This window comes from Bicyclus anynana, chromosome 25, assembly GCF_947172395.1.
Source record: "Bicyclus anynana chromosome 25, ilBicAnyn1.1, whole genome shotgun sequence".
NCBI lineage: Eukaryota > Metazoa > Arthropoda > Insecta > Lepidoptera > Nymphalidae > Bicyclus > Bicyclus anynana.
In genome coordinates this window covers 2,142,686-2,169,816 of record NC_069107.1, presented here as the reverse complement: position 1 = coordinate 2,169,816, position 27,131 = coordinate 2,142,686, and the positions used below count along the sequence as shown (strand labels likewise).

Here is a 27,131-nt window from a genome sequence, read left to right as displayed (position 1 = left end):
TATTTGTATTTTATTTTTATGGTTGGCAATTCATGTTTAATTTATGGTAATATGAAATCGTCACCTTCCATAAATGCTTCCTTTTACTAATATACTTTTAAATTTGATTTATACCTATACTAGTTCTTAATAATTGTATTTAATAGTTTACGTTAAGTGTTGAACTGTGTGCGTGGCGGCACCTGAACTGGGTCCTAACTGAAAATCAGTGCTGCATACTTTTTTTATTGAAAGTATGCGGCAAAATGCTGAGTTGGGGCCTTTTTCTAGGTTGTGCCACATATTACAGGGCATTCTTTAGTGCTCCACTGTTTGAGTGGACAGTTAAGCCATAACATGTTCTAATTTAGATTTTATGTGATATGTGGCATTACTTAAAAATAAAGATCTTTTCTTTCTTTCTTTACTATTAGACCCTTCGCGGCTTCACCCGCGTAGTTCTGTAGCCACTGGACTATCAGGATAAAATTTAGCATTTGTCACTCGCTAATAATGTAGATTTCTATTAGTGAAAAATTTTAGAAATAGAATTACATTTTTTAATTATTAACTGACGCCGCGCGGTTTTACCCGCGTGGTTTCCGTTCCCGTAGGAATACGGGGATAATATATAGCCTACAGCGTTCCTCGATAAATGGGCTATCTAACACTGAAAGAATTTTTCAAACGGCTCTATTTTTGCAATAAAAGGGATTAAAGTGCTCATTTAACCTACGGAACCCTACACTGCGCGTGCTTCGACAGGCACTTGATTTTGGGTAAAAACTGCTAATTTAATCTATGGAAACTTACACTACGCGTGGCTTGACATACACTTGGTCGGTTTTTAATTGATTTTTCATTCTTCCATCTATTTTCTATTCTTATAATAAATCTGTAGAGAGGTCAATTCTGTAGGTACATGAAATATGTTTTTTAAAATAACTATAAGTGGGTGATTAGTGATCGATACCGATGCAAAAAAATGCAATCAGTAAAATTTTCGTCTATCTGTCTGTCTCTCTGTCTGTATGTTCGCTATAGAAGCAAAAACTTTACTTGATAGATTTCAACGAAACTTGGTACAATTATTTTTCATACTCCTGGGCAGGTTATAGTATACTTTTCATCACGCTACGATCAATAAGAGCAGAGCAGTGAAGGGAAATGTTGGGAAAACGGGAGAAGTTACTCTATTTTTACAGCGATACTACTGTAAGGGCGTCTGGATTAAAGAGGTCCAAGGGCGGACGAAACCGCGAGTGTCCGCTAGTAATAAATAAATAATAAATATGAAGAATTAGATACCTAATAATAGATTTAAATGCTTCGGTTTAATGTAATTCTGTAAATCCCAAAGTTTTGGTTCATGTTCACTCTCGACGAACGCACATATCCGGCTCGTCGTAAATTATTCGTCGAAATGCCTGAAATATCGCGAGTCCCGATCAACTTTATTAATCGATGTTTACGCGTGCCCGTTTTAGTATATCAATTTGGGACATTTCCAAAAACTGAGCTAATCTGTTTGTGACATATGGCTCTTTTCGATTAAACAAAAATCTGGTTAAGCGCGTCGTAATTTGTATGGGTAAGGTTCCGTGGAATAATTTGCTATTTTATTTGCTATTTTTTTAAATTAGATTTTCGTTTAATTTATATACATTAACACTCAATACAATAGAATGACGAATAAAATATATAAATTAAAACTAAGAATTACACAGTATATTAAATTTCAATTTATAATATATATTTATATCTAGTAGACTTCAAATTCAAATTAAATATCGTATTGTACAGATACTAAATTACATTTCAGTGTGGCGACATGGACCTCTTGACTTGAAACAACCACTGAAACAATGCGGTTATAGGCTAACCACTGAACAAATTAGGTAATTATAGTTTAAAAAAAAAAGTGAAAATAATGTCCAATTTTCTCAAAGATCTCTCAAACAATACCAAAACAATATAAGAAACCTTTTTTTGGATAAATTAAAAACTAAAAAAACAGTTAAGTTAATATGAAAACAATGTCCAATTCACCCAGAGATCCCTTCGGTGCACAATAACAATACAGGCTTAAAACAATGTAAGAAACTTTTTTGGAAAAATTAAAAACAAAAAAAAGCCGTAAAAAGTATTTTGGCACCGCGCCAGTACAGTCCAAGCGCCGATCATATTTCAGGAGTTTAATGCATTTAAAAGATTTTTACAGATTAAGTAAACATAATTATTTAGGGTTAAGAATGACAGTGAAAATCCAAAAAAAAAAAATTCTGTCTGCTTTGGATATTGACTGAATGACGCTGACTGTTCAAAACATAAATTTTACATAAAATATGTACATTCTTATTAAACGGTAAGTAACTGGACGATTATCGTTGACTTTTTGGATAGAATTATAAGAGAATTAGGAAAAGGTAGAGAAAAGGAGAAAGGCATGAAATAGACAACAATGGTTGAAGTGTAAGCCCTCATTCGCACGAGTGTTATTTTAACGAACGTTAAAAAAGCGTTCAAATACAAAAAATGCATTCCCAAATATATTATGTTCACACTACAGCGCTATTTTTCGAGCACACGATGCTTTTTTTCGATCATTTTCAATTTTGGGCGTTGGAAATAGGCCTTCATTTAACTTCATACTATACACTACGCCCGACAACACTGGGTTTTAGCCCTCATTCGCACGAGAGATTTTAATCGAGCGTTAAAAACGTTTAAATATAGTATAAAGTTATATAAATGGTAGGGTGGTAACTAGCCACGGCCGATGCCTCTCACCAGCCAGACCTGGACCAATTAAGAAAAACTCAATCAGCCCAGCCGGGGATCGAACCCAGGACCTCCGTCTTGTAAATCCACCGCGCATACCACTACGCAACGAAGGCCGTTAAAAGGTTTGAAGGAGGAGGTTTGTTTAAATTGAATAGGCACTGGAACTACTGAACCGATTTAGAAAATTCTTTCACTGTTGGGAAGCTACACTATCCCCAATTGCTCTAGGCTATATTTTATTCCCGTATTCTTACTGGAACGGCAAACACGCGGGTAAAACCGCGAGGCGTCTGTAAGTATAAAATAGAAACTCCAAAAGACTTTTGCCCCCCACTTTGGCCCTATCATTAACAAGGAACGATATCAAACTGCTGGTGTCACATTTGGCAGTTGCTCGTGACATAAAAAGTGGACCGAGGCCTGCGATAGACAGACATACTTCATTTTTGCGAAACTGAAAGTACCCTCATTTTTATGCATTTTTCAGCGTATTTAAGAACTGTTTGATAGCCCAGCGTTATGACCTATTCTTTCGATTCGGAGGCCGTAGGTTCAAATCATAAAAGAAAAACATCGTGAGGAGACCTGCACACATGCTAAATGTGTGAAGTATGCCAATCCACATTGGGCCAGCGTAATGGAATATAAGTCTAACTCCGCACATTTAATCGCGTAGTATACCTAAATATAGTTTATATTTAGGTATAATTTGTTTAAATAACTTTCATTGTGTGTAAGGAAGTGTAAAAACTATAACATAAATATAATGTAAATAAACACAAAATTGTGCATGTGTGCGCTCAAGAATAGAATAGAATAGAAAACACTTTATTTGTTAACACAACACATTGAAAACTTAAAACGAATACACATCGTGATACATATAACTATAAATAATATAGAATGTGTTGTGCCAATTAAATGGATCCGACTCAGCTAGAATGTTGTGGGTACTGAACGCTGATATTCTGCCGAATCCTATTGAGGGAAGAACAAAACGAAGAAGCTTAGAAGAATATGTAATAATTAATTAGAGAAAGCAGTGTAAATCATTATGAAAAAAAACAAAATTAAATTATAGAAAACAAAATTAAATTATAGAAAACAAAATTAAATTATAGAAAACAAAATTAAATTATAGAATACAAAATCAAATTATAGAATACAAAATTAAATTATAGAAATAAAAAATTATAAATAAACGTTAATAAAAAAGGCCAATTCGAAATTATTTTTAATAAAATATTTTGTTACAAGTGCGCCACACATTCTGATTTTTGTAAATTTAATAAATTTGAAGTTGTTTTTTAAAAGAGAATTTAGTATTAGCCAGACGAATGGGAGGGTACTCAGTGGAGGAACTAAATTCAGATCACTTTATGCGGTGATTTTCTAAATCACAAAATCTAATATAAAATCGTTGATAAAACAGCTTTCCTAATATGAGGTGGATCTAGCTACCGCAGGCTCAGTCTAAAGTGGAATTCACCGGACGTCACCGTGACTCACCACGTGCCTAGCGCCATTTTTAAATAATCGCGTGAATCATTTGAATTGGGATAAAGTTAATTATACCTATGCAATAAAATTGTTGAAGATTTTTATTAATACTTAGTTCTCTTTGTTCCAGAGATCGTCTGATATCATTATGCTTATTTGTGTCACCTAGTCTGGGCCTCTAGCCACATCGATTCTCTTTCTACAAACGCTAACGCTTCGAAATTAAAAAAAATATATGGGAATGTCATTTGCTATCGACAAGTCACGTGATCAAGATCTGTCACTCCCATACATTTTTCTAGTTTCCGAAGCGTTAGCGATCGTAGAAAGAGAATCGACGTGCCACTTGGCTAGGGGGGCAGATTATTTATTTTTAAATATTTTTTATTATAGGATAGAGAGCCGTGATAGCCCAGTGGATATGCCTCTCCCCTCTACCCTCTACCTCCGATTCCGGAGAGTGTAGGTTCGAATTTGGTCCGGGGCATGCACCTCCAACTTATCAGTTGTGTTCATTTTACGAAATTAAATATCACGTGTCTCAAACGTTTTAACAAATTTAAAAAAATCTTTCATTGTTAGATAGCCCATTTATCGAGGAAGGCTTTATATTATCCCTGTATTCCTACGGAAACGGGAACCACGCGGGTGAAACCGCGTGGCGTCAGCTAGTAGATCATAAAATGTGTCCCATATATGCATTCTTATAATTATGACGTAGCCAAGTTTTATTTTAAAATGCAAGGATAGATAAAGACGTGTGTTACATGGATAGTCAAATTATTTGAATTGCTTTGTATGAAAACATGTATCTTTGTATGAGCACCCTGTATTAACATAAATATAATATAATGTAAGTAAACACGAATATATAGCACAATAACCAAATTCGGATCACTTTTCGCGGCGATTTTGTAGGCACGTAACATATCTAATAGAAGAAAATCTCTGATTCATATAAATTTTTAAATTTATAAAGTTAAAAGACCTCCCTAATCTATCTTAGGGGCATTACAAAAATACCTACCTAACGTCCATCGGTTATATAAACAATATTATATTATAAATGATATAATAAAGGAATTCCGACACCTGTCCACATAAAACATACTGAATTGCGTCACTATCCACATTACTGGGAAACTGAACAGGGTTGTCGCTTTTAAAAACACATTAAATGTAATAAAAATGCTTTAATAGTTTTGTAATCAAAGTGGATCCCAACTGAAGCTTAAACTTTTTTAAAAACTTACGTGCGAAAATCTGAAACTTTTTACCTTTTCACTTATTAGTCCACACTACACATCCCGTGTGTTTTTGGAGAATGCGGAGATAAAACATAATCTATGTTACTCGCTGATAATGTAGCTTTTGATTGGTGAAAGAATTTATAAAATCGGTCCAGTACTTTCGGACTCTATTTATCAAACAAAAAAAAATCAAATCTTACCATTATATTATATTTAAGTATTAGGTTAGGTAAAAGGGAGAAAAATCATAAATTTTCTTTTAGTTATTTAAAAAATTCATTCAATTATCATCATAATAATTTGGTCGGTACAAAAATTTTGAAAATCTATAATATGAATCCAAGAGCTTTCAGAAGTACGAGTGTGATAAAAATGTCGAAAGCGCCATCTATGAATGTAGCTGGCCTACACGTAGCATTCACGTGGTTCAAATCTTTGTTGCATCTCAGTTCAATGAGTGAACAAGAGATGGCGCTGTTCTCTTAAACGAAATACTAAGAATCTACTCTGAAACTGAAATAAGTCGAAGTTTCAATTTCATATTAGTACAACTTAAAAATCAATGCATAAATTATTAACTAATGTAACTATGTAAATGGAACTATCACATTAACATCAACATAAACAATATATAATGTAGAGGGATGTCGTACATTAAATATAACTAATATAGGGTTTTACAAAAATACAAAATACAACAGGGTGATAGTCCAAATTGTAACATACCCATTATATTTATTGCCAGTTGACTTTGTCTCAAGTGCTCTTGGTAGAATTCTGTAAGTTGAGCTACAAGTAAATTTTCATCGTTGAATCGGTCATAAGTTATTCAATCTAAATTTGAAATAGGTAGATCGGTAGGTATATGTAACTTAATTTTTACTATACTACTATTTATTAATTATCTTTCACAATTTAAGTGATACACGTAAATTTCTTAAAAATACCTATTTTAATAAATTGACGTGCCTCATAACTGAAAAGTTGGAGGTGCATGTTCCGAACTGTATTCGTACCTACGACCACCAAAACGAAGGCAGAGGTCAAATCTACTGAGCTATCATGGCTCAAAAGCAATGCATCATTAACAGTCGATAGACGTCCACTGCTGGACAATTTTGCCGCTCCGAGCAAAGAAATTGCCGCCCTTTACCACAGATATTCTGTGCCTTTACATAAACCAAAACTACTTTTTTTATTATTATTTTAGTAGATATTATATTGTTAGAATATTACAATTTTTTGCACCTAGTTTGTCATGTAAAAATACTAAACTAGTTGAAAGAAATAAAATAAGTCTGTTAGCGAATAAGTCAATTTTGTCGCAGTTTATTTTTGCCGCCCCTCATTTTTGCTGTTCGGACAAATGCCCTGTTTGCCCCCCACTGGATCGTGCCCTGCTTCCAATCACCATCATCTCGAGCTGCCAGCATCCAGGGGCTTGACTTGAAGTCATGTCAGCACCAACACAAATCCAATATTGACCACATTTAGTAGAAATTTGCGACAAAAACATGAGCTACACCAGGTAACCGTTTTTGAAATTTATTTGCGACAAATTCTTTTTTTTTATTTTTTTTTGCAACAAATTCGGCTCATGAGTATGCTCATAAGGGGACTTACCTTCAAGGAACTGACGGGTGGGCAGACGGAGGGAGACCTTAAGGGAAGAGGCGTACGCGGAGTCGATGTACCAGCGAGGGTCGCCCTCACCCAGCCTCTTGCTGCTGCCTCTGGAGAGAACAAACACAATTGCTTACAACTGATTTCATATTTCGTAACAAGACTTCCTTATTCTACACATACATCCATATATTATATGTTTTTAGAGTTCCATAGGCAACATGGAACGTATTCTCGAAACTGCGCGGGTGAAACCGGAGCGCCTGCTAGTCTGTTAAGTATATTATAGGTAGGTTGACTATGGTAATGATAATAAATGATAACCATTTTTAATTATGGTAATTAATGGTATCTAAGCAGACGAGGTCACGCGCTACTTCCAGGGTAAATAAATTATTAGTTAACCAGATTTGAAGTAACTTGCATTATAATTTAACCTAATTCTGAAGCCATTTATAAATAGCTTCACTATTAGGTCCTACCTACTCGGATATGAAACAGAAATTCTCAACGCTAAATATTGTCCAAACATCAATCATCAGTACATAATGACCGTCGTAGGAAAATCTTTTTTCAGAAGCAACTGCAAACTTTGTAGTATAGACACACGGGAAATTTCGAATACATGAATGAATACTATTTTTAACCTACTTCAAAACAAGAAGGGTTAGTTGCGCTGTGTATTTTTTTGTTTGTCATTTAGATTTGGATTTTTTATTTGAATGAGTATACTCGCAAAATGGTCCCATTAAAATAAAAATATCTGATCAGAACTTTGCTTTTTTTTAATTTTTAAATCAAAATAACAAACAAAATTCTTAAAAATATAAACTTTATAATGTGTTACTCAGTTTTATTTAATATCATTAAGGTTTTGTTACTAAATTACTTGAAATAAAATAAAGTTGTAATACCTAATAAAATGTTTATATTCTGCGCATTTACTACGAACTATATACATACATACATACATATACATACATATAACCAATTGTGATAAATACATTTACGTATATATAGTCCTGCTTACAGCAGTCTTTTAACAATAAAATATTAATTATAGGTAAAGGAAAATAATAATTACATTTTAATTCCTTTTTAAAATTAGTTTTCCATAAATTTATACAACTAACAACAAAAACAATAGAACAAATAGAGGTTATCACAAAACAAAACATTCGCAGATAGATTATTTCTTTTGAATTAAATTACTAAGCATTTATATGCAAAATCCATTTTATATTTACCCGGAGTCCATATCGATTGTCATCTATAAACGAACGACAAAACGTGAAATACTTTAATGATATAAAATTCGCAAAACGACGACATTCAAAATAAAAACTACATGTTTCCACCGTACATATGTCAAACTGTACTATTTTGGGATGCCCAAGTTCACGCTGTTCACCGCAAATATAAATATCTTCGATCGTCGTTATCGAGCTTTCAGTTTCAGCGATGGTTCAAATCTAAGACGGTTAGAGGTAGTGCGTGAAAATGCCAAGAGATGGCGTTAGAGTCGCTTTGATTTATACATTGTATTTATTCTGCCGTATAACAGATGGCACTGTTTGATACCAAAAAGAAAATGGAGCTTTATTCTTGGATAAGTATAAACATTTCATCATTACTAAACAATAGTTAGTAGTTTAGTAATATTATATTAAAACTTACGATAAGCTCTATTATGATAGGTGTCCACATATTCGCATCATACGTATAGGACGCATCGCATCAAACGAATATATTGTAGAGTCGTGCGACATACGTATCGATGCGGATATGTGGACGCATAACATTAGATTCTCCTTTATATACTAATAGAATTTAATATATTATCAAGAGGTAAAGTTAGTAAGTTCGTGAGGTTGTAAGAATGAGGTGGGGATAATCTTTAGATTTACTGAACCGAGTTTATAAACGCTTTTACTAGTAAAATCCCCGTTATTTGTGACTATTAAGGCTATAAGCGAGTTTACTCCTTAAAAATCGATTTTTCTTATATAGCTCCCGGTATGAAAAAATATGGGCATTAAAATTCGATGAACGAATGACAGCGTTACGTTTTTGTGCGCAACCTATTCTTCGCACCTTTCACCGCCGCGGCCTGCTGCTTCTCACTTTTCAGGCGTAGTTATTGAAACGTACATAGTGTATACTGCGAGGCAACATACACCTATTTAGACAGTCGATCTGAAAGAGTAAACTGTGTCAAAAAGTGTTTTTTATCCACGTAGGTATGACCACGGTAACGAGAACTACGCGTGAGAAACCGCAGGGCATCGGTTAGTATAATAAACCTATTTGTTGACTAAAATATCTTCGCTACGCAGATGATAGTTAAACTTATAGTTAAATCCCCTCATTCTCGCAGTAAATACCTACTAACCTACATTTAATTATAACAATGTTGTAAATCCTGTTGTTAAATGTCTTTTATTAGAATAAACTACATTCCGTTTCATAGTAGACTAGCCGCGCGGTTTCACCATCGTAGTTCTCGTTCCCGTAAGCTTAATTAGGATAAAATATAGCCTTCCTGGCCGCTAATTTCCCATCATTAGGCATCCCATTTTAGAATTAAACTATCGTGAGTGTTATTCATATTAATCACACTAATACGAGTATTATAAAGGCGAAAGTTTGTGTGAAATTGTGAAAGTGTGTAAGTATGTTTGTTCTTCTTTTACGCTGCGGCTACTAAAGCGATTTGGCTGAAATGGAAATAGATTTTACTCTGGATTAACATAACAAATAGATTTTACTCTGACCCTTTAAATCCCTGTAGCTCCGAAAGTAAAGATCGCAGATACCCTGTTACCAGGGCCGGCCCGTCGATACGGCGAACGGAGCAGTCGCTCCAGGCGCCAAATCCTAGAGAGCGCTGAAATGACAATCCTACTTCACTGTAGACGGTGGTACTGCGCCTGATTTTCATCATCATGGTCATCCCAGAATATGGTCGAGATCTTCGCGTTCCATTCTTACTTTACACTCATAATTTGGTATAGGTATCTACATATTATTAGGAACAAACAGGAGAGGCGCCATAATTGGATCTCGCTCCATTTTAAAATTTACTTCGGGCCGGCGCTGCCTGTTACTTTTACATAATTGCTTTACTATTAGCATACTCTTAATTTATATACAATTTAAAAATCTGTCATCATCCCTCATATCTGTTTCACTATCTCCAATGTATATGAACTATCATGTAAGAGATCATGTTACGTTTGGTGGTAGCGTGCCAACATTTGTTTGTATTGGCTAACGGATGACTGAAGAGATTAAGCTTAGCATTCACCACTCAATTGATATACTGCTTATTTAACTAGGGCAGTGTGTTTGCTTTGTTTTCGTATACCGATTTTGATTGCTTTAGCAATAAGGCCGCCTTTACTCGTGTCTATATTCTTAGTGTGAATCTTCTTCTTTTTTGTAATAATTTGTACAATGGGAATGATGACTAGGGTTGAATATTGATTTTTATGATACATTCGGGTAAATAAGGTTAATGAAAAGTAATTTATACATAAAAAGCAAAAATTGTCTGGATATTTGCAAAATCAATAAGATTATAAAATTTCAAAATCTATTAAATTTTTTTATCGTAATTAGATGAACATTTCATACAGTTTTAGTTTCCTTACATTAAATGTGACATTTTTAAATAGATAAACTATAAACATAAACGCAAAAATAACAAAGATATTAGTACTTTTGTTTGAACGCCCATACAAATCTAACGATCATTATGGACCTACGACGTCATTAATTCGTACCATTTTGTATGGGGCGTTTTTCAGGGATCCGCGGCAGCGCCGCAAATCTGACCCTTTAAATCCCTGTAGCTCCGAAAGTAATGATCGCAGGTGCCCTGTTACTTTTACAAAATTGCTTTACTATTAGCATACTCCTAATTTATATACAATTTAAAAAACTATCATCATCCCTAATTAAACATATCTGTTTCATTATTTCCAATCTCTATGAACTATCATGTAAGAGATCATGTTACGTTTGGTGGTAGCGTGCCAACATTTGTTTGTATTGGCTAACGGATGACTGAAGAGATTAAGTTCAGCATTCACCACTCAATTGACTGCTTATTTAACTAGGGCAGTGTGTTTGCTTTGTTTTCGTATACCGATTTTGATTGCTTTAGCAATAAGGCCGCCTTTACACGCGTCTATATTCTTGATGTGAATTTTCTTCTTTCCTTCTTTATATCTAACGTAATAATGAATGCAATCAATAAAGCCGAAATGGAAAAAGTATCAAAATACTTGGACTTTGCTCACGAGATTACCGCCAAGTGGAATGTTGAGTCAACTATTATTGTTCCGATAGTAGTTTCAGTCAATGGTCTTATAGAGAAAAGTTTCGACCAACACCTTAAGAACTGTTGGACCAAGAATCGGATACAGAAGGCAGTGATTCTTGAGACGGCGCGTATTGTGTTTCCTCACTCTGGAGCCCTGATCATCGGTTGCTTGGGCACTCAAATGTCCCGCAGCGGGAGGGTTTATTTTTTTATAATTTTTTTATAGTGTTTTGTATAATATTTCTATATTAACATTGTTAAATTTAAAAAAAAATGAGAAATAAATAAATGAGTTAAAAAAAATGCAATCAATACCAGTATTGATTTGGTACCACTGTTAGTTCCACTGTGGTAACAGACAAGAGGCGTGAAAGAGTAACAAACATTTATATCATTAAATTATCAGTTTTCGCAAATCTCGGGAAACCATGGATTTTTTCGGGATAAAAAGTAGCCTATGTGTTAATCCAGAGTAAAATCCATTTCCATTCCAAATTTTAGCCAAATCGCTTCAGTAGTAGCGGCGTTAAAGAGTAACAAACATCAAACTTTCGCGTTTATAATATTAGTAGGATAGGATTATAAACTGTATTATAATATTTAGAGGTAAAGTTTGTAGTATTGTAGGGGTAATCCCTAGATCTACTTAACCGATGTTGAAAATTCTTTTACCACTGGATAGCCACGTTATTTACAAGTGTCATGGGCTATATTTCATCCCCGTATTCTCACGGGAACGATAACTATGTGGGTGAACCCGCAGGGCGTTGAATAGTAAAATAAATACTTTGAAAGAAGAGCTTATACACGTCTCGAAGGTCACGGCGATCGTAACGTTTAGTAAGACATGCAATTAAGTATTATAATGGATGTTTCATAAAACCGCGTTTCCTCCGGAAATCAATAAAACTTGGCATATTTCCTCTATAAAAAATAAAGAATGTCCCGTGTCTTTTTACACATAAGACAAGACGTTTATATTCAACCTGAATTAAGGACCAAGGAAGGATTTTAACAGCTGAAAATCAGCGCTGTATACCCAATATTTGCTAGCTACATGCAGCACAATGCTGAGCTGGATTTTTTTAAGTTATGCCAAACATGACACGGTGGTGTTCTGATGCATAAACTAATTTCGGTTTTTTACTTGCCTAAGCAGCTTATGTAATAAGCTTGAGGCATTTGAGATGTGGGTTTACAGGCGGATACTGCGAATATCATGGAGGGATCGTGTACGCAACACTACTGTGCTGCAAAAAATGGGATAGCCTATAGAAGTTCTGCAGCAAGTCCAAAAGAGGAAGCTCGAATACCTGGGTCATATAATGCGAAACTCCAATTATGACCTGCTCCAGCTTATTATGCAGGGAAAGATAAAAGGGAAACGAAGGCCTGGTCGTAGACGTACATCTTGGCTCAAGAACTTACGCCTATGGTTTAATATGAGTACAAGATCACTCCTTCGGGCAGCAGTGCACAAAGTGAAATTAGCCTTAATGATTGCTGAGCTCCGATAGGAGATGGCACTATCAGAAGAAGAAGAAACAGCTTGTGGGAGGCTCTGGCCGTGGATATTTACTACCACCCTATTAGCAAAGATCTACTTACTGCCAAGCGATTTACGCACGACACCGTACCAAAAGGGTTGTGTATTTTCATCCTCCATTGTAACATCACTTATCATCAAGTGAGATTGTAGTCAAGGGCTAACAGGCACTACGATAGTCTAAGGTGTTAAGTGTGGCATAATTCAACAAAAAAACAATTTGACGAACGCAATTATGTTAGAAACGTAAAAGTAACGTAAACATTACGGTTTTTAGAATAGAATAGAATAGAATAGAATAGAAATCATTTATTTGTTAACACAACACATAACTACATAATAACTTAAAACTAATACATTTACATCGTAATAATAACTTAAAACTAATACATATATATATATAGAAAATATGTTGTGCCAAAAAAATGGACCTGACTCAGCTAAAATTTGTTGTGAGTACATCAGTACCCACAACGCTGGTATTCTGTCAGACCCTTAGGAGGGAAGAACAGAACACAAAATAATTATATAACTAATAAAATAAAACAAAATACAGTTTAAAAATACAGTAGTGTAATCTCAGAAGAACAAAAAAAAAATTTAATCTCAATAGCTAGCAAACACAAAAGAAAAGAAAAATTAAAAAAAAAATATATAGAACTTATTGTTTATTATTAATTATTGTTGTTCCAACATTTTGTGGCAAGATATTTAAAACTGCCACGAAATGCTGCAGACCTGTGCTGTGGCATTATTAAAGGTGGTACTTTAGACCTCTTACCATAGCTAGGTTCCCGCCAAGCTAGCTTACTGTATAAATATGGAGGTTCTTTAGTTTTGACAACACCTAATAAAAGAGTGCCTACTAATAGCTGATACCTATGTTTCATATTTAATATTTTATTATCAATTAAAAATGGGGTGATGTGTGATCTGGGCGGGACGGTGAAACAAAAACGAGCACAAGCGTTTTGAACTCGCTGAATCAATCGCCACGACTTTTGTAGAAGACATGGGCCATATGCAGTAAAACAATAACTAAATTTTGAAAGTATTTTTAACGAGGTTTTAAAAGTTATCTTATTACTATCGTTATAAAAGCCAGTCAAAGCCAAAGTTAAAATTCATTTATTTCAATTAGGCTTAGTTTATACGCACTTAATCGATTACATATGTAGTGACAAACGAATGATTGTTATAAGACCGACGCAAGACATTGTATGATTTATTATTGTCATACATTATGTGGTCGTATAGCCGCGGTACTACACGGCGAAGATATGTCGTAGTGATGACAATTCACACGTGTAGACTATTTGTTTCAATTTAAACTTAAAGGTGCTGATAGACTTGAGCATTTACTTGTAACGAGCATTCGCCAAGAAAATATTGCTACGAACATCTTGAGAATTCTAGAGAACGCTCTATTCGATGCTCGTCAAAGATATTCTTCATGAAGATGTCAGACTTGAGGATCGCGTGAGCTGCACTTATACTCATTGGGTTTGTTAAAAAAAAAGAAAAAGAAAAATAGAAGGTGGTGACAGACTTGGCTCGCTGGAATGCTAGCCAGAACGCTCGATAGAATTCTCGCTAAAATGTTCTCTGAGAAGAGACTCGAGCTCAGCAGTAAGCCGAATATGGGTTGATACTTCTGGTTGGTTGTCACTCCTCACTCAATTACTTCGTTTCGTTTTTCGTTGCGTTCGTTTTTCCTTCACCGTTTGAGACACGTCATATTTTCTTGAAATGCACATTAACTGAAAAATTAAAGACGGACCGATCTGGATTAGAACCTTTTTTTCGTGTTGCGTAAGAGCCGATGGCTCCATGTGGGACCATGTGGGGAAATAAAGATAGAGGACGGAACGGCTCTCTAAGGGCGTCTCCTATGAGACTCGGACCTCGGCTTAGAGGGCCATTCGGGAAGGTGTAATTATGACCTGAGTGAATCAGTCCGGACGCCCCCGAGATCGTGAGTTAGAAAACCCATGTCCGGGTGACGTTAGACATCGGGGACCTCGTCTTCGCCGGCGAAGACGCTGTGTTGCTTGTGATTGTGTTGCCCGGGAAGCATTGTCAGTCGTTATGGATTAGAACCTACGCCCTCCGAATCGTAGGCACATCCCCTGGGCTATCACGAAAGAAAAGAGATCTAAACTATACTCGTACGAGTATATTATACGTTTTTGACTATGTGTTATCTGGAATATTTCAAGCCTCCATTTGTGATAGAAGCTAACAGGTGCACTGGCTCATCGCCCATCAACAAGCTGAGAGATATAAGTTTATTGCTGTATTGTTTAACTGTTTCAGAATTTAACGCTTTTTAAAAATACTCGCTATCGAAGCAATTAGTTACATGAAAAATGTAAGCTTTATTTTGTTTCTTTCGTGACAACTGAAAGCTATTAGAATTCACGTGAAATAAATTCAATTCAATGAATAAAGTGTCTTCCAGGCATTGTATCTTAATTGAATTCTTGGATTTTTTGCAATGGGTCTTCAATCTACGGAGTTGCAAGTTAAATATATACTAATATTATATAGCTGAATAGTTTGTATGTTTAAACGCGCTAATCTCAGGAACTACTGGTCCGATTTGAAAAATTCTTTCAGTGTTAGATAGCCCATTTATCGAGGAAGACTATATGCTATATAGTCATCCCCGTATTCCTACGGGAACGGGAACTACGCGGGTGAAAACGCGCGGCGTCAGCTAGTAAATTAATATAAAGGTTAAATTCTCTAAAGTATCAATGTCGAGGTGTTAATGATAATGACACGGGTGGTGTAACACCTATTTCCCAACTCCAAGTTGAGATTATTCACTCTTCTTAGAAGAATCAATGAGTCAGTATTTTGGCCCAATCCAAGACTCAAATCGTGAACCTTCTGATCCGAACCAATGTAAACTACTCATTGGACCAACGAGACAGTATTTTTAGTTGTTAATAAAATAAAAGTGAAAGGTGCTATATACTATAACCGTGGAGCAGCACGCTACGGTGAAAGGTGCGCAGAATTGGTTGCGCACAAAAAAGTTACGCTGTCATTCGTTCATCGAATTTTACTGCTCATAGTATTTTCATACAGGGGGCTATATATGACAAATCGATTCTTAAGTACTCCTTACTCGAGAAGATATAGCAAAATATTCATTAAAAAAAAATCCGGTATAGGAGTATTGTGACGTAAATCTCCTTCAGGCTGTGACGTCACATATCCTTGTACTCACAAAGTTCAAGGAAACCCGCCTCCCTGTACTGGGGAGACTTCCCTTGCAAACGTCCCTGAACGAGGACATCTCCCTAACCTCGATATCAAGGCTGCTAGATATCGTCTATCTCTTTTGTCACTCTATCTGTCTCTGTTGTACGTTTGCTGAAACATAGCTATAAAATTGTGGAAACAGTTTTTTATTCAAAAAAACATAAATATTATCAACTTATATTCGGCTTATTGCTGAGCACGAATCTCCTCTCAGAATGAGAGGGATTAGGCCAATAGTCCACCACGCTGGCCCAATGCGGATTGGCAGACTTCACACACGTAGAGAATTAAAAAATTCTCAGGTATGCAGGTTTCCTCACGATATTCCTTTACTGTTTGAGACACGTGATATTTAATTTCTTAACATGCACATTACTGAAAAGTTGGAGGTGCAAGCCCCGGACTGGATTCGAATATACGCCCTCCGGAGTCGGAGGGAGAGATCATATCACTGACTGACTGACTGACACAGACGTCTGCCCTTAGACCTCCTTAATACGGCCATCTTGCAAAATACGTTCTTAGAGGACGTCTACTTACTATATACTACCTCCCAGCCAAATTCCATCTTTGTAAATAACATCGACATTATTTTGTAAAAGTTAAGCAACACACTATAGGTATCCGAGCTCAGTGTAGTGAGAGAGATGGATCGAGTGGGAGAGAATCGCAGTCAATTGCGCATGGCGACGCGTCGCCACACCGTACACACTACTACCGTGCATATCCAGAAATCGGTTTTACATGCGGCTATAGTTGTTTCACATCAAAAATATAATCTTTGACACGAGAACTACGCGATTGAAACCGCGGGGCGTCTACTATTATGCGATATTATTAATATCTTGAAATTACACGCATATCGCATCTAGATCCTTTACATAGACAACACGCGGGTCATCATAAAGGAATTTCCTGTAAACGAACGGCTATATCTTTCTATCCCAGTCCCGCGTGGACTTGGAAAAGGCCTTCGCTCAAGGTCCGACCTTCGAGGAAGGCCACGCAACGGAAGGTCGGCCCTGGAACAGGGAGTGACCTCAGGGCTAAGGTTATGACCTCGTGCCTCAAGGTTTGCCTTGAGATTCGAGGTTGAGGTTTTTTGAGGTTATTATAGGAAGGTTTATGAAAGTTCAAGGTCTTTTATGGAAGGTCGTGATAGATTATATTTAATATCACATTTGTTATAGATTAAGGCGGATTGTAAACTATCTTATGACATTATCATTAATAAATGATAGATTGATAAAGATACCTTTTAAGGCAAGACAGTATTAATCCAGCGTTGAGCGTATGTATGTTTGTATGTCTATGTTTTTCTCAAAAACTACTGATCCTATCTGGGTTCCGTATATTTAAATGTTAATTTTTGGAAATTTAAATGATATTTTTAAAAACAATGCTTCTACTATTTTCGTCTTGTACTTGTAGGCTTCCGTTGAATCCTACTTCCTACTAATATTATGAACGCGAAAGATTGTATGGATGTTGGTATGGATGGGATATACTACTTTTCATCCCGGAAAATCCATGGTTCCGAGGGATTTGTGAAAAACTAAATTTTACGCGGACGAAGTCGCGGGCGTCCGCTAGTAGACTACAATTTCAACTTGGATTTTTTTGCAACATATCTACCTAGGTTTACATTTAAACTTCTTTTAAAAACACGTGTTATATTTAAATACCGTAGCATCACTTTGACTAATTTATCAAAGTACATTCTATCACTTTGAATAATTTATGATTATCGCATGTCACACAACGGAAACAAAAACTTAGATACGTCATTTCAAGCAACACTTTTAAGAGTAGACTTTTATTGGAATGGTACTCGCAACAAATATCGTAATTTTTTCAGCCACGAATGTTGGTAAGCGATAATTCAGATGCAGTTTGTTGGTACGGTGGAGTGCGTCCCTAAGGATGCCTATTCACTTTTACTCTTATTATCAGGGATAATGACGGTTTTTTAAATTGTATATAAATTAGAAATATGACAATAATAAAGCAATTTTGTAAAAGTAACAGAGTATCTGCGATCATTATTTTCGGAGCTACAGGGGTTTAAAGCGTCAGATTTGCAGAGCTGCCGCGGATCCCTGAAAAACGCCCCATACAAAATGGTACGATTTAACGACGTCGTAAGTGCATGTTGATCGTTAGATTTGTATGGGCGTTCAAACAAAATTACTAATATCTTTGTTATTTGTGCGTTTAATACCATACAATTTTTTTAATAGATTTTAAATTTTTATAATCTTATTTATCAATCCAGTCAATATTTGCTTTTTATAAATAAATTAGTTCACATTGACCTTATTTACCTGAATGTATCATAAAAATCAATTATTCAAACCTATTGCATTTGTTATTAATTTGTAACTATATTTGGTCCCAGAAATGCAATCTATGTTTATTATTAGTTTAACAGACAAACACTATTTTGCTGCGCTACAAACACTAGCTTTTATTTGATATTCTAATTTAAAAAATTTAAGCTTCAGTCAATAAAGAAACCATCTGCACCTATGAAATCCTGGTCGATGCGACAATACTGCTTTTCTATTAGATAGTTGAATGTTGAAACTAAAGAGAACGTTATTTTTGTTTATTAAATTAGATGAATTTTTAATTTCATTTTACTCGTAAAAGAATTACTTACAAAACAATATGCACTTTTAAAAAATATTAACAAATTATAACCACAAGCGACAATTAAATTACAAAGAATTCGTATATAACGAAACGATGATCGAAAGTCTCCTGTTTAACAGACCCAATGGTCTCATACTTTACCAAAGAAGAAAGTTACATAATCTCTCGCCTACTGAACTTCATGTATGTATGCATGTAAAATCACATCAAAGAAAACTATGCAGAAATATTTGAAATTGCCTTCATTTCTCAAAAGTACCTAATTTTGACAGATGATAAATAGTTTTTCGTCTGTCAGTCCAGTGTTAATTAAATACGCGATGTTCTCTAAATTATATTCAGAGAAAAACTTGTAAGTAGGTACTTGTACCTAATTTTAATTCTAAATACGCTTGGTATTACGTAGGTCATTCCTGAATGTATTTTATTAATTTCTTTAAAATAATTTTTCACTACTCTTGTGTCTAAAACACTGTTATATTACCACTCCACAGCGGGGCTAAACAAGCATTTCAGCCTCTAGGGGCTAAAGTAATTTTGTTTTTTTTTTAATTTTTGTCTGTAACGAGTACTATTCTACAATATAAAACGAAAAAGGTTTAATTCGTAAATAGTTTAAATATACCTTAATCATACTTTAATAATGACATACACATTATTATAACACAATCAAGCTTTTTTAAATTTTTTGCCTGTCTGTTTGTCTGCGTTAATCGTTGGAACGGCTGAACGGATTTTAATAAAACTTTCACTGGCAGATAGAGTAAGTATATTGATCAACATATATGCTACTTTATATCCCGCAAAAATCGATAGTTCCCGAAAAATGGAATTTCACGCGTACGAAGTAGGGGGCTCTCGCTAGTAATAATAATAAAACAGCAGAGAATCGTTGAAACGCGTAGACAGAGAAATTAAACGTATAATTACGTGCTGACAGTCGTAACAATTACGTTTGACAGGTGCTGACACGCCCGACATCTTAGATTCTCCTTTTGTTCTTCAGTTTAATGACTAGGTGACATATTTTAACGACAGTTTAAAATTAACGCGAGTAGGTGTATTGCAGCGGTGCGGTTACGCGGGAAATTTATGAAGCAATTATTGCTTGGCAACATGTATGGATCAATGTGGAACAATAATAATTAGCCGAGAAATCAGGAATCAATAAATTCGAATTTGCTACAAGTAGATACATTTTATAAGTTTCATTTTATTAGTTGTCGACTATAACTGTTGCAATTGTAATCCTTACTTTTCTTTTACAGTTACAGCTGGTAAAAAAAAGGTGATGGCATCCGTGGCGCTGTGGTATGCGCGGTGGATTTACAAGACGGAAGTTCTGGGTTCGATCTTAGCATCCCGGGCTCCCCCAACAAAGTAGGAAAAACCTTCTGCAATTCGTAATAAGTCCTCAGGGTAGGCAGAGCAAAAAAACTCCAACCGAGTTCAAAACATAAACGTACGAAACTAAAAAGGTAAACTAACATTATAATATTTTCTACCTACTGATAACTTTGAAGGAGGTGCCAAGCCGGTGGTCTCTTAATTCAAGGATGGAATAATTATGAACCTATCATAACGATTCTTGTTTATCAGACATTCTTTTTTTTCATGTCGTTTTTTTTAGTAACGACTAAAATGAACATCACACAGGCTTGGCACCGACTTGTAAATTAAGCCTAATTGAAGTAAATTAATGTTATTTGATTTGATTTAGCCGACCCTACTTAAGTAGGTTAAGGGAAAGAAGAGAATGAAGTTCGCGTCACCACAGAAAACATATGTGGCGTCACTATGTAGCATTACTAGGGGCATTTTGACGGCCTCCGTGGCGCAGTGGTATGCGCGGTGAATTTACAAGACGGAGGTCCTGGGTTCGATCCCCGGCTGGGCAGATTGAGATTTTCTTAATTTGTTCAGGTTTGGCTGGTGGGAGGCTTCGGCCGTGGCTAGTTACCACCCTACCGGCAAAGACGTACCGCCAAGCGTTTAGCATTTAGCGTTCCGGTACGATGCCCTGTAGAAACCGAAAGGGGTGTGGATTTTCATCCTCCTCCTAACAAGTTAACCCGCTTCCATCTTAGATTGCATCATCACTTACCATCAGGTGAGATTGTAGTCAAGGGCTAACTTGTAAAGAATAGAAAAAGAAAAAAATTGCTACCGCCGTATCAGAGGTAAAATGATAAGGGGCCCTGGACTACAAGGGCCCCTTATGTATAAAAGCAAAAATGTACCTAATCTACAATCTTACTGGTCTTGCTTTCCGAAAAAAAAATTTTTTTTTGTCATTTCACTTTACAAATTTAAAAAAAGTCACGTGAAAAAAAACAATCTCTTTTTTTCCTGCGATAATAAAGCGTGCGCCCAAAAGTTGGAAGGTTCCTACATAAGTCACTTTAACATTTATACTAGCTAGCGCCGCGCGGTTTTACCCGCGTGGTTCCCGCTCTCGTAGGAATACGGGGATAATATACAGCCTATAGCCTTCCTCGATAAATGGGCTATCTAACATGAAAGAATTTTTCAAATCGGACCAGTGGTTCCTGAGATTAGCGCGTTCAATCAAATAAACAAACAAACTCTTCAGCTTTATAATATTAATATAGATTAGAAAGCATATTTGTTTATTTTTTGAGAAATTTTTACCCTTCATTTGCCCCACTAATTTTGATCAGGGCTCCTCCAAGACACGATATACCACTGAGTATCATCCCTAACCCAGAAAACTCGTCAATGGTATATCTTTAGTATAGTTATAATATATGAGTAATATCAACACAATGTTCTGAGAAGACATTCCGAGAAACACGTGAGTGTAGTAATATCGGCTAAACTTAAACACAAATCGGTCTTAGGACGCTATTTTAGAACACAATCGGTTACAGCTATCGAGTTACACCAATTAACGTTCCTCGTTAAATACCTCTATGAAATACAATGGGGATGATGACTAGGTTTTAATATATTGATTTTTATGATACATTCGGGTAAATAAGGTCAATGTTAACTAATTTGTACATAAAAAGCAAAGATTGACTGGATATTTGCAAAATAAATAAGATTATAAAATTTCAAAATCTACTAAAAATATTTTATCGTAATTAGATGAAAATTCATACAGTTTTAGCTTCCTTACATTAAATGTGACATTTTTTAATATATGAACTATAAACATAAACGCAGAAATAACAAATATATAAGTAATTTTGTTTAAAGGCCCATACAAATCTAACGATTATTAATTGCCTACGACGTCATAAGTGCGTACCATTTTGTATGGGGCGTTTTTCAGGGATCCGCGGCAGCGCCGCAAATCTGACCCTTTAAATCCCTGTAGCTGCGAAACTAATGATCGCAGATACCCTGTTACTTTTACAAAATTGCTTTACTATTAGCGTACTCTTAATTTATATACAATTTAAGAAACTGTCATCATCCCTATTAATTTGAATGTCTACAATAAATTTTTTTATTATAACTAATGTTAAAAATGCGATGCGAATTGTCTTTTGTAACTCTTGAATCTCTACTGAATCGGTTTTAAAAATTCTTACACCAATGGATATGATCTCTGGTCCGGGGCATGCACCTCCAACTTTTCAGTTAGATATGTGCATTTTATGAAATTAAATATCACGTGTCTTAACCGGTGAAGGAAAAAAATCGTGAGGAAACCAGCATACCTGAGAATTCTCTTGATTCTCTACGTGTGTGAAGTCTACCAATGCGCATTGGGTCAGCGTGGTGGACTATTACTAGCCTAACCCCTCGCATTCTGAGAAAAGACTCGCGCTCGGTAACAGTGAGTTGAATATGGGTTGTTAATGATGGTAATGAACCATGTAGGTCGGTAGTAGGGGGTCGACCAACACTGTCCAATTTCTGAAACTCCGCGACTTCTTTACGTCCAAAATTTTTCAAGGCCTGAAGACGAAAGTCTTCGAACAGTGCGTTGCCAGTGATGACATACGGATCCACTTGGCTAACTATGGGCCTTATTAGAAGGCTTGAAGTCACTCACTCAGCGAGCTATGCTTGGAGTACTCTGCGTGATCGAATCAGAATTGAAGAGATCGGCAGACACTAAGTCACAAAATATATGTAACGTTTCAAATTCGTACTCCGTTTAGACCACGTACACGTCCCAGATACAGCCCAATATAAGATAACTAAGGGTTCATTTACACGAGCAGCACGTTGCCAATGGCAGCTGGCAACTGCTACCTGACTGCGGTTGACTGCTGTTGACTGCAGTTGACTGCAGTCGTCAGTAGCAGATGCTGCTCCAGTAAATGAACCCTAACCCATTGGCATCCTTAACTCGGCAACTTTTTAGTCACTGATGCCATTTTCAGGCTTCCTCCTTGTAAATCGATTGGGAGAGATTGCATACGTCCGGAGATCGTGCCTGCTTCTGTAGCCAAGAGGCATGTCCATTCTCTTTCGACGATCTGTTAGTCTCGGCCTCTCGGTGTTTATAAAAAAAACACTAAGTTTTTATTCAAATATCTATAATTCTTCATTACGACAATAAACTCCCTATTACTTAGGACTTTCGCGGCTCGCGAGGACCTGCAAAGGGTCTATAGGCGGCGAATGTTGCAGGGTCTTAGTCATATTACTAGTCCAGACCGGCGGGCATAAACAAGGTCCGTAGCTGGACAGCAATTCGGCTATTTACCAGAACGACTGGCTGTTGGAGGCAGAGCTATGATTTATATAGCAAACTAGCGGACCCGGTCAAGCTTCGTTTTGACATAAGTGCACTTATTAAATTAAAAGGGCAGTTTTTAGAGTTTTCCCGGAAATTATTTGATTTTTTCTCACCTTTTAAACCTTCCCTATATCCACGAACATTTCAAGACCAAGATAAGATAAATCCGTTAAACCGTTCTCGAGTTTTAGCGAGACTAACGAACAGCAATTCATTTTTATATATATATATATATATATAGATAGATATATTGCTGACTGAACAATTAAATCTGTGTCACAGCTCTGCAGTATGAATATGGAATTTAGATATCGCAAACGCTTCGCAAACTAGAAAAATGTATGGAAATGACATTTGCTATCGACAGGTCACGTGATCAAGATCTGTCATTATACATTTTTCTAGATTTCGAAGCGTTTGCGGTCGTAGAAAGAGAATCGACGTACCACTTGGCTACAGGGGCTGGAACGGGATTGTCACGCACAGAAGCAGGTAACGCGTCCGGTCGTAACTATTCAATTTGACCTCAGCGGCGTGAACGGGGTATTCTGATGGGACCCGAAGGTTAAAACAAAGATGAGAAAGTGGAATAAATTGCTGATAGAGCCATCTGTGAGAGGAGGATCTCGGGTTAGAGGGCCGGCTTTTGAGTTACACCATATGGAAATAATAAGAAAAGAACTAATAATATGCGCGGTGGATTTACAAGACGGAGGTCCTGGGTTCGATCCCCAGCTGGGCAGATTGAGATTTTCTTAATTTGTCCAGGTCTGGCTGGTGGGAGGCTTCGGCCGCGGCTAGTTACCACCCTACCGGCAAAGACGTACCGCCAAGCGATTTAGCGTTCCGATACGATGCCGTGTAGAAACCGAAAGGGGTGTGGATTTTCATCCTCCTCCTAACAAGTTAGCCCGCTTCCATCTTAGACTGCATCATCACTTACCATCAGGTGAGATTGTAGTGAAGGGCTAACTTGTAAAGAATAAAAAAAATAATAATAATAATAACCATACAGGAGTGAGATTAAAAAGATTAGTTCACCAAACTTTACTAATTAATATGCTATAAGCGGACCCTCCTGACGTTATCGCATTTCATACATTCTATGTTTACTGCATTTTTTAAAATAAATAATAGGTACTTTAAAAAAATGTTGTACCTACATGGCGCTGATAAATGATCACTACAAAAACCATCTATACTACCCAAAATTCAATTATTTAAAAAGAACTTTCGACTAAAACTTTTTGAGAAAAGAAAATTTCAATAAAAAGATTTTATTATGACATCCAGACTATCAAAAGGTTATAAAATGAGAGATAATATGATATTTAATGTATAAAATCGCATTTTGATGTTTTAATTGTTAATTAAAATTATTCAGAACTTTTGATCTAGCTCACGATTATAAACTTCGGAACTGATCGAGTCTAGTCAGGCAAGATCCAAAAAATTTATCTTCTTCATTATTATTCAGATTTAAAATTTAAGAAACATCTTAACAAAAACCGCATATCAACTAAACTACGCAACCGAATAGAAAACTCTGTGGAAGCGTGTAAAAAAATCAAAACAAACTACAAATCAAAAAAGAAATAATACTAAAAATAAATTAATCACCAACAATAAATCAACACGAAACTTTCAAAAGCTTTGTCAAAAAACTGCAAAACAAAAAATAAAAAACATCGATTCACTAAAAAACTCACCCCGTGACTAATTCACTAACACTAACACTAAACGATTAGTTTCACTAAACTAAGTTCTCACGCTACACTAAACCTAATCTAGAATTGAACGTCTACACGTTGCTAGTAGTAATATAGGTTTAAAATATAATATCTTGCCGGCGTCACTCCAATCGTGAGGAAACCAGCGGACTATAAATACAGCTTGGGATACGACGAAACGAAAATTCCGTGTTTCAGTGTGTCGACTTATGAAGGGATACGTGTTATACCGAAAGTTCAATGTCCTCTATTCAACTAAATACCTTAAGAAGCTTTCACTTAACTGCTGGATCAAGAGTCGGATACAGAAGGCAGTGATTCTTGAGACGGCGCGTATTGTGAGGAGGTTTCTCACTCTGAAGCCCTGACCGCCAGTTGCTTGGGCACTCAAATGTCCCGCAGCGGGAGGGTTGATTGTATTTTATTTTTATATATTTTATTTTTATAACATTGTTAAAAATTTTAAAAGAAGGACAAATAAAGAAATGAGAGAAAACAAAATAAAAATAACAACGCGCATTGTGAGGTTCCTCAATCTGGAGCTCTGACTACCGGTTGCTTGGGCACTCAAATGAGATTTTTTTATAAATTTTAATATTGTTTTGGTATTTTAAAAATATATATATATATATATTTCGGAGGACTGAATAGGTATGGGTCAGCTATGACGGAATCTTGGAAATAATATTGCCAGTAAATAGCAAAATAATCACTTTAATGTAATCACAAAATTATTTAACAATAACAATTAATTAACAATAATAAATTGAATGGAAACGCGGTAAGTTTTATGCCATGAGGCCGTTCGTCCCATTTTTCTTATGACAGTTCTACTTTTTCATTCCATATTCCATATTCTTTTTCTTCTTCTTTTAAAAACATCCACTGACATCTCAACTGGCCATGTTACACATGTACAGGCCTTCATGGCATAAACCTCACCCAAGTGCAGTACTTGACGTTTCCTACTATCTAATCTCCGACACGGCCATCCTGCGTAACACACGTCCCAGTGTGTTACTTTACTGTAACAAACTCACGAGGAAAGTATCAAACCGCTCGGTCATTCCTGACTTTCAATATAGTTAAAAGTTACTGATTTTTGTATCTAAATGTTTCCGATAGCTATTAAATTAATCGCTACAAAAATTCGCATTGACTATTTAGCCAGATCAAAACAACACAGTTAAACAAAATCACCAGCAAAGGAAACTCTGTTTTCAAAAAATTTTAGTACTAATCAAAATTCAAAATCAATGAATTAATGAAACTCAGAGCTGAACTGACTTTTCTCTTTTATCACAAGTTTGCTTCAGCATGCCAAACACATGATAGTAAATCAAAAACAAAACACTCCATTCAACACGTAATCCATGGCTACACAAAGCCTAGTAACCTCCAGTTACTCAACAACCCGCGAACCCCACCGGGAACGCTGAGCCTCCATAGACTCCCTGGTTTCCACTGAAACCCGAACTTCGCCAGTGATGTCTGCGCACCGCGTACTTACTTCATAATCGGCAGCTATTTACTCTATAGCGATTCGTCAGTTAAGTTCCTAGCCCATATTGCAGACTCACAATTATGCACAGTTAGCATTCAATGATTATCATGATTACTATTATTCATTTCTCAATTACCAAAGAACTAAACTGTAGTTCAAAAATTTAAATTCAAAGACAAAAGTTTACAAAGTAAAACAAACTGAATTGGTATAACAGAAATAGAGTAGAACGTTCATGGT

General features: G+C 35.9%; 1 protein-coding gene across 4 annotated transcripts in view; it reads right to left on the bottom strand.

Annotated features, from left to right (window-relative positions):
* LOC112056204 (filamin-A) overlaps positions 1-27,131 on the bottom strand; it is a 102,987-nt gene that overhangs the window by 53,091 nt on the left and 22,765 nt on the right. The window contains exons 1-3 of one of the 4 annotated variants that reach the window (XM_024096628.2): positions 8,384-8,537; positions 7,137-7,246; positions 6,240-6,290 (exon numbers count right to left, since the gene is read on the bottom strand). In XM_024096628.2, coding sequence (XP_023952396.1) covers positions 6,240-6,290; positions 7,137-7,246; positions 8,384-8,406 — 184 coding nt within the window. In that variant the 5' untranslated portion in view covers positions 8,407-8,537. Of the gene's footprint in view, positions 1-6,239; positions 6,291-7,136; positions 7,247-8,383; positions 8,538-27,131 lie in introns of those variants that run through there. The other 3 variants (XM_052889391.1, XM_024096634.2, XM_024096650.2) reach the window with 3 other exon arrangements.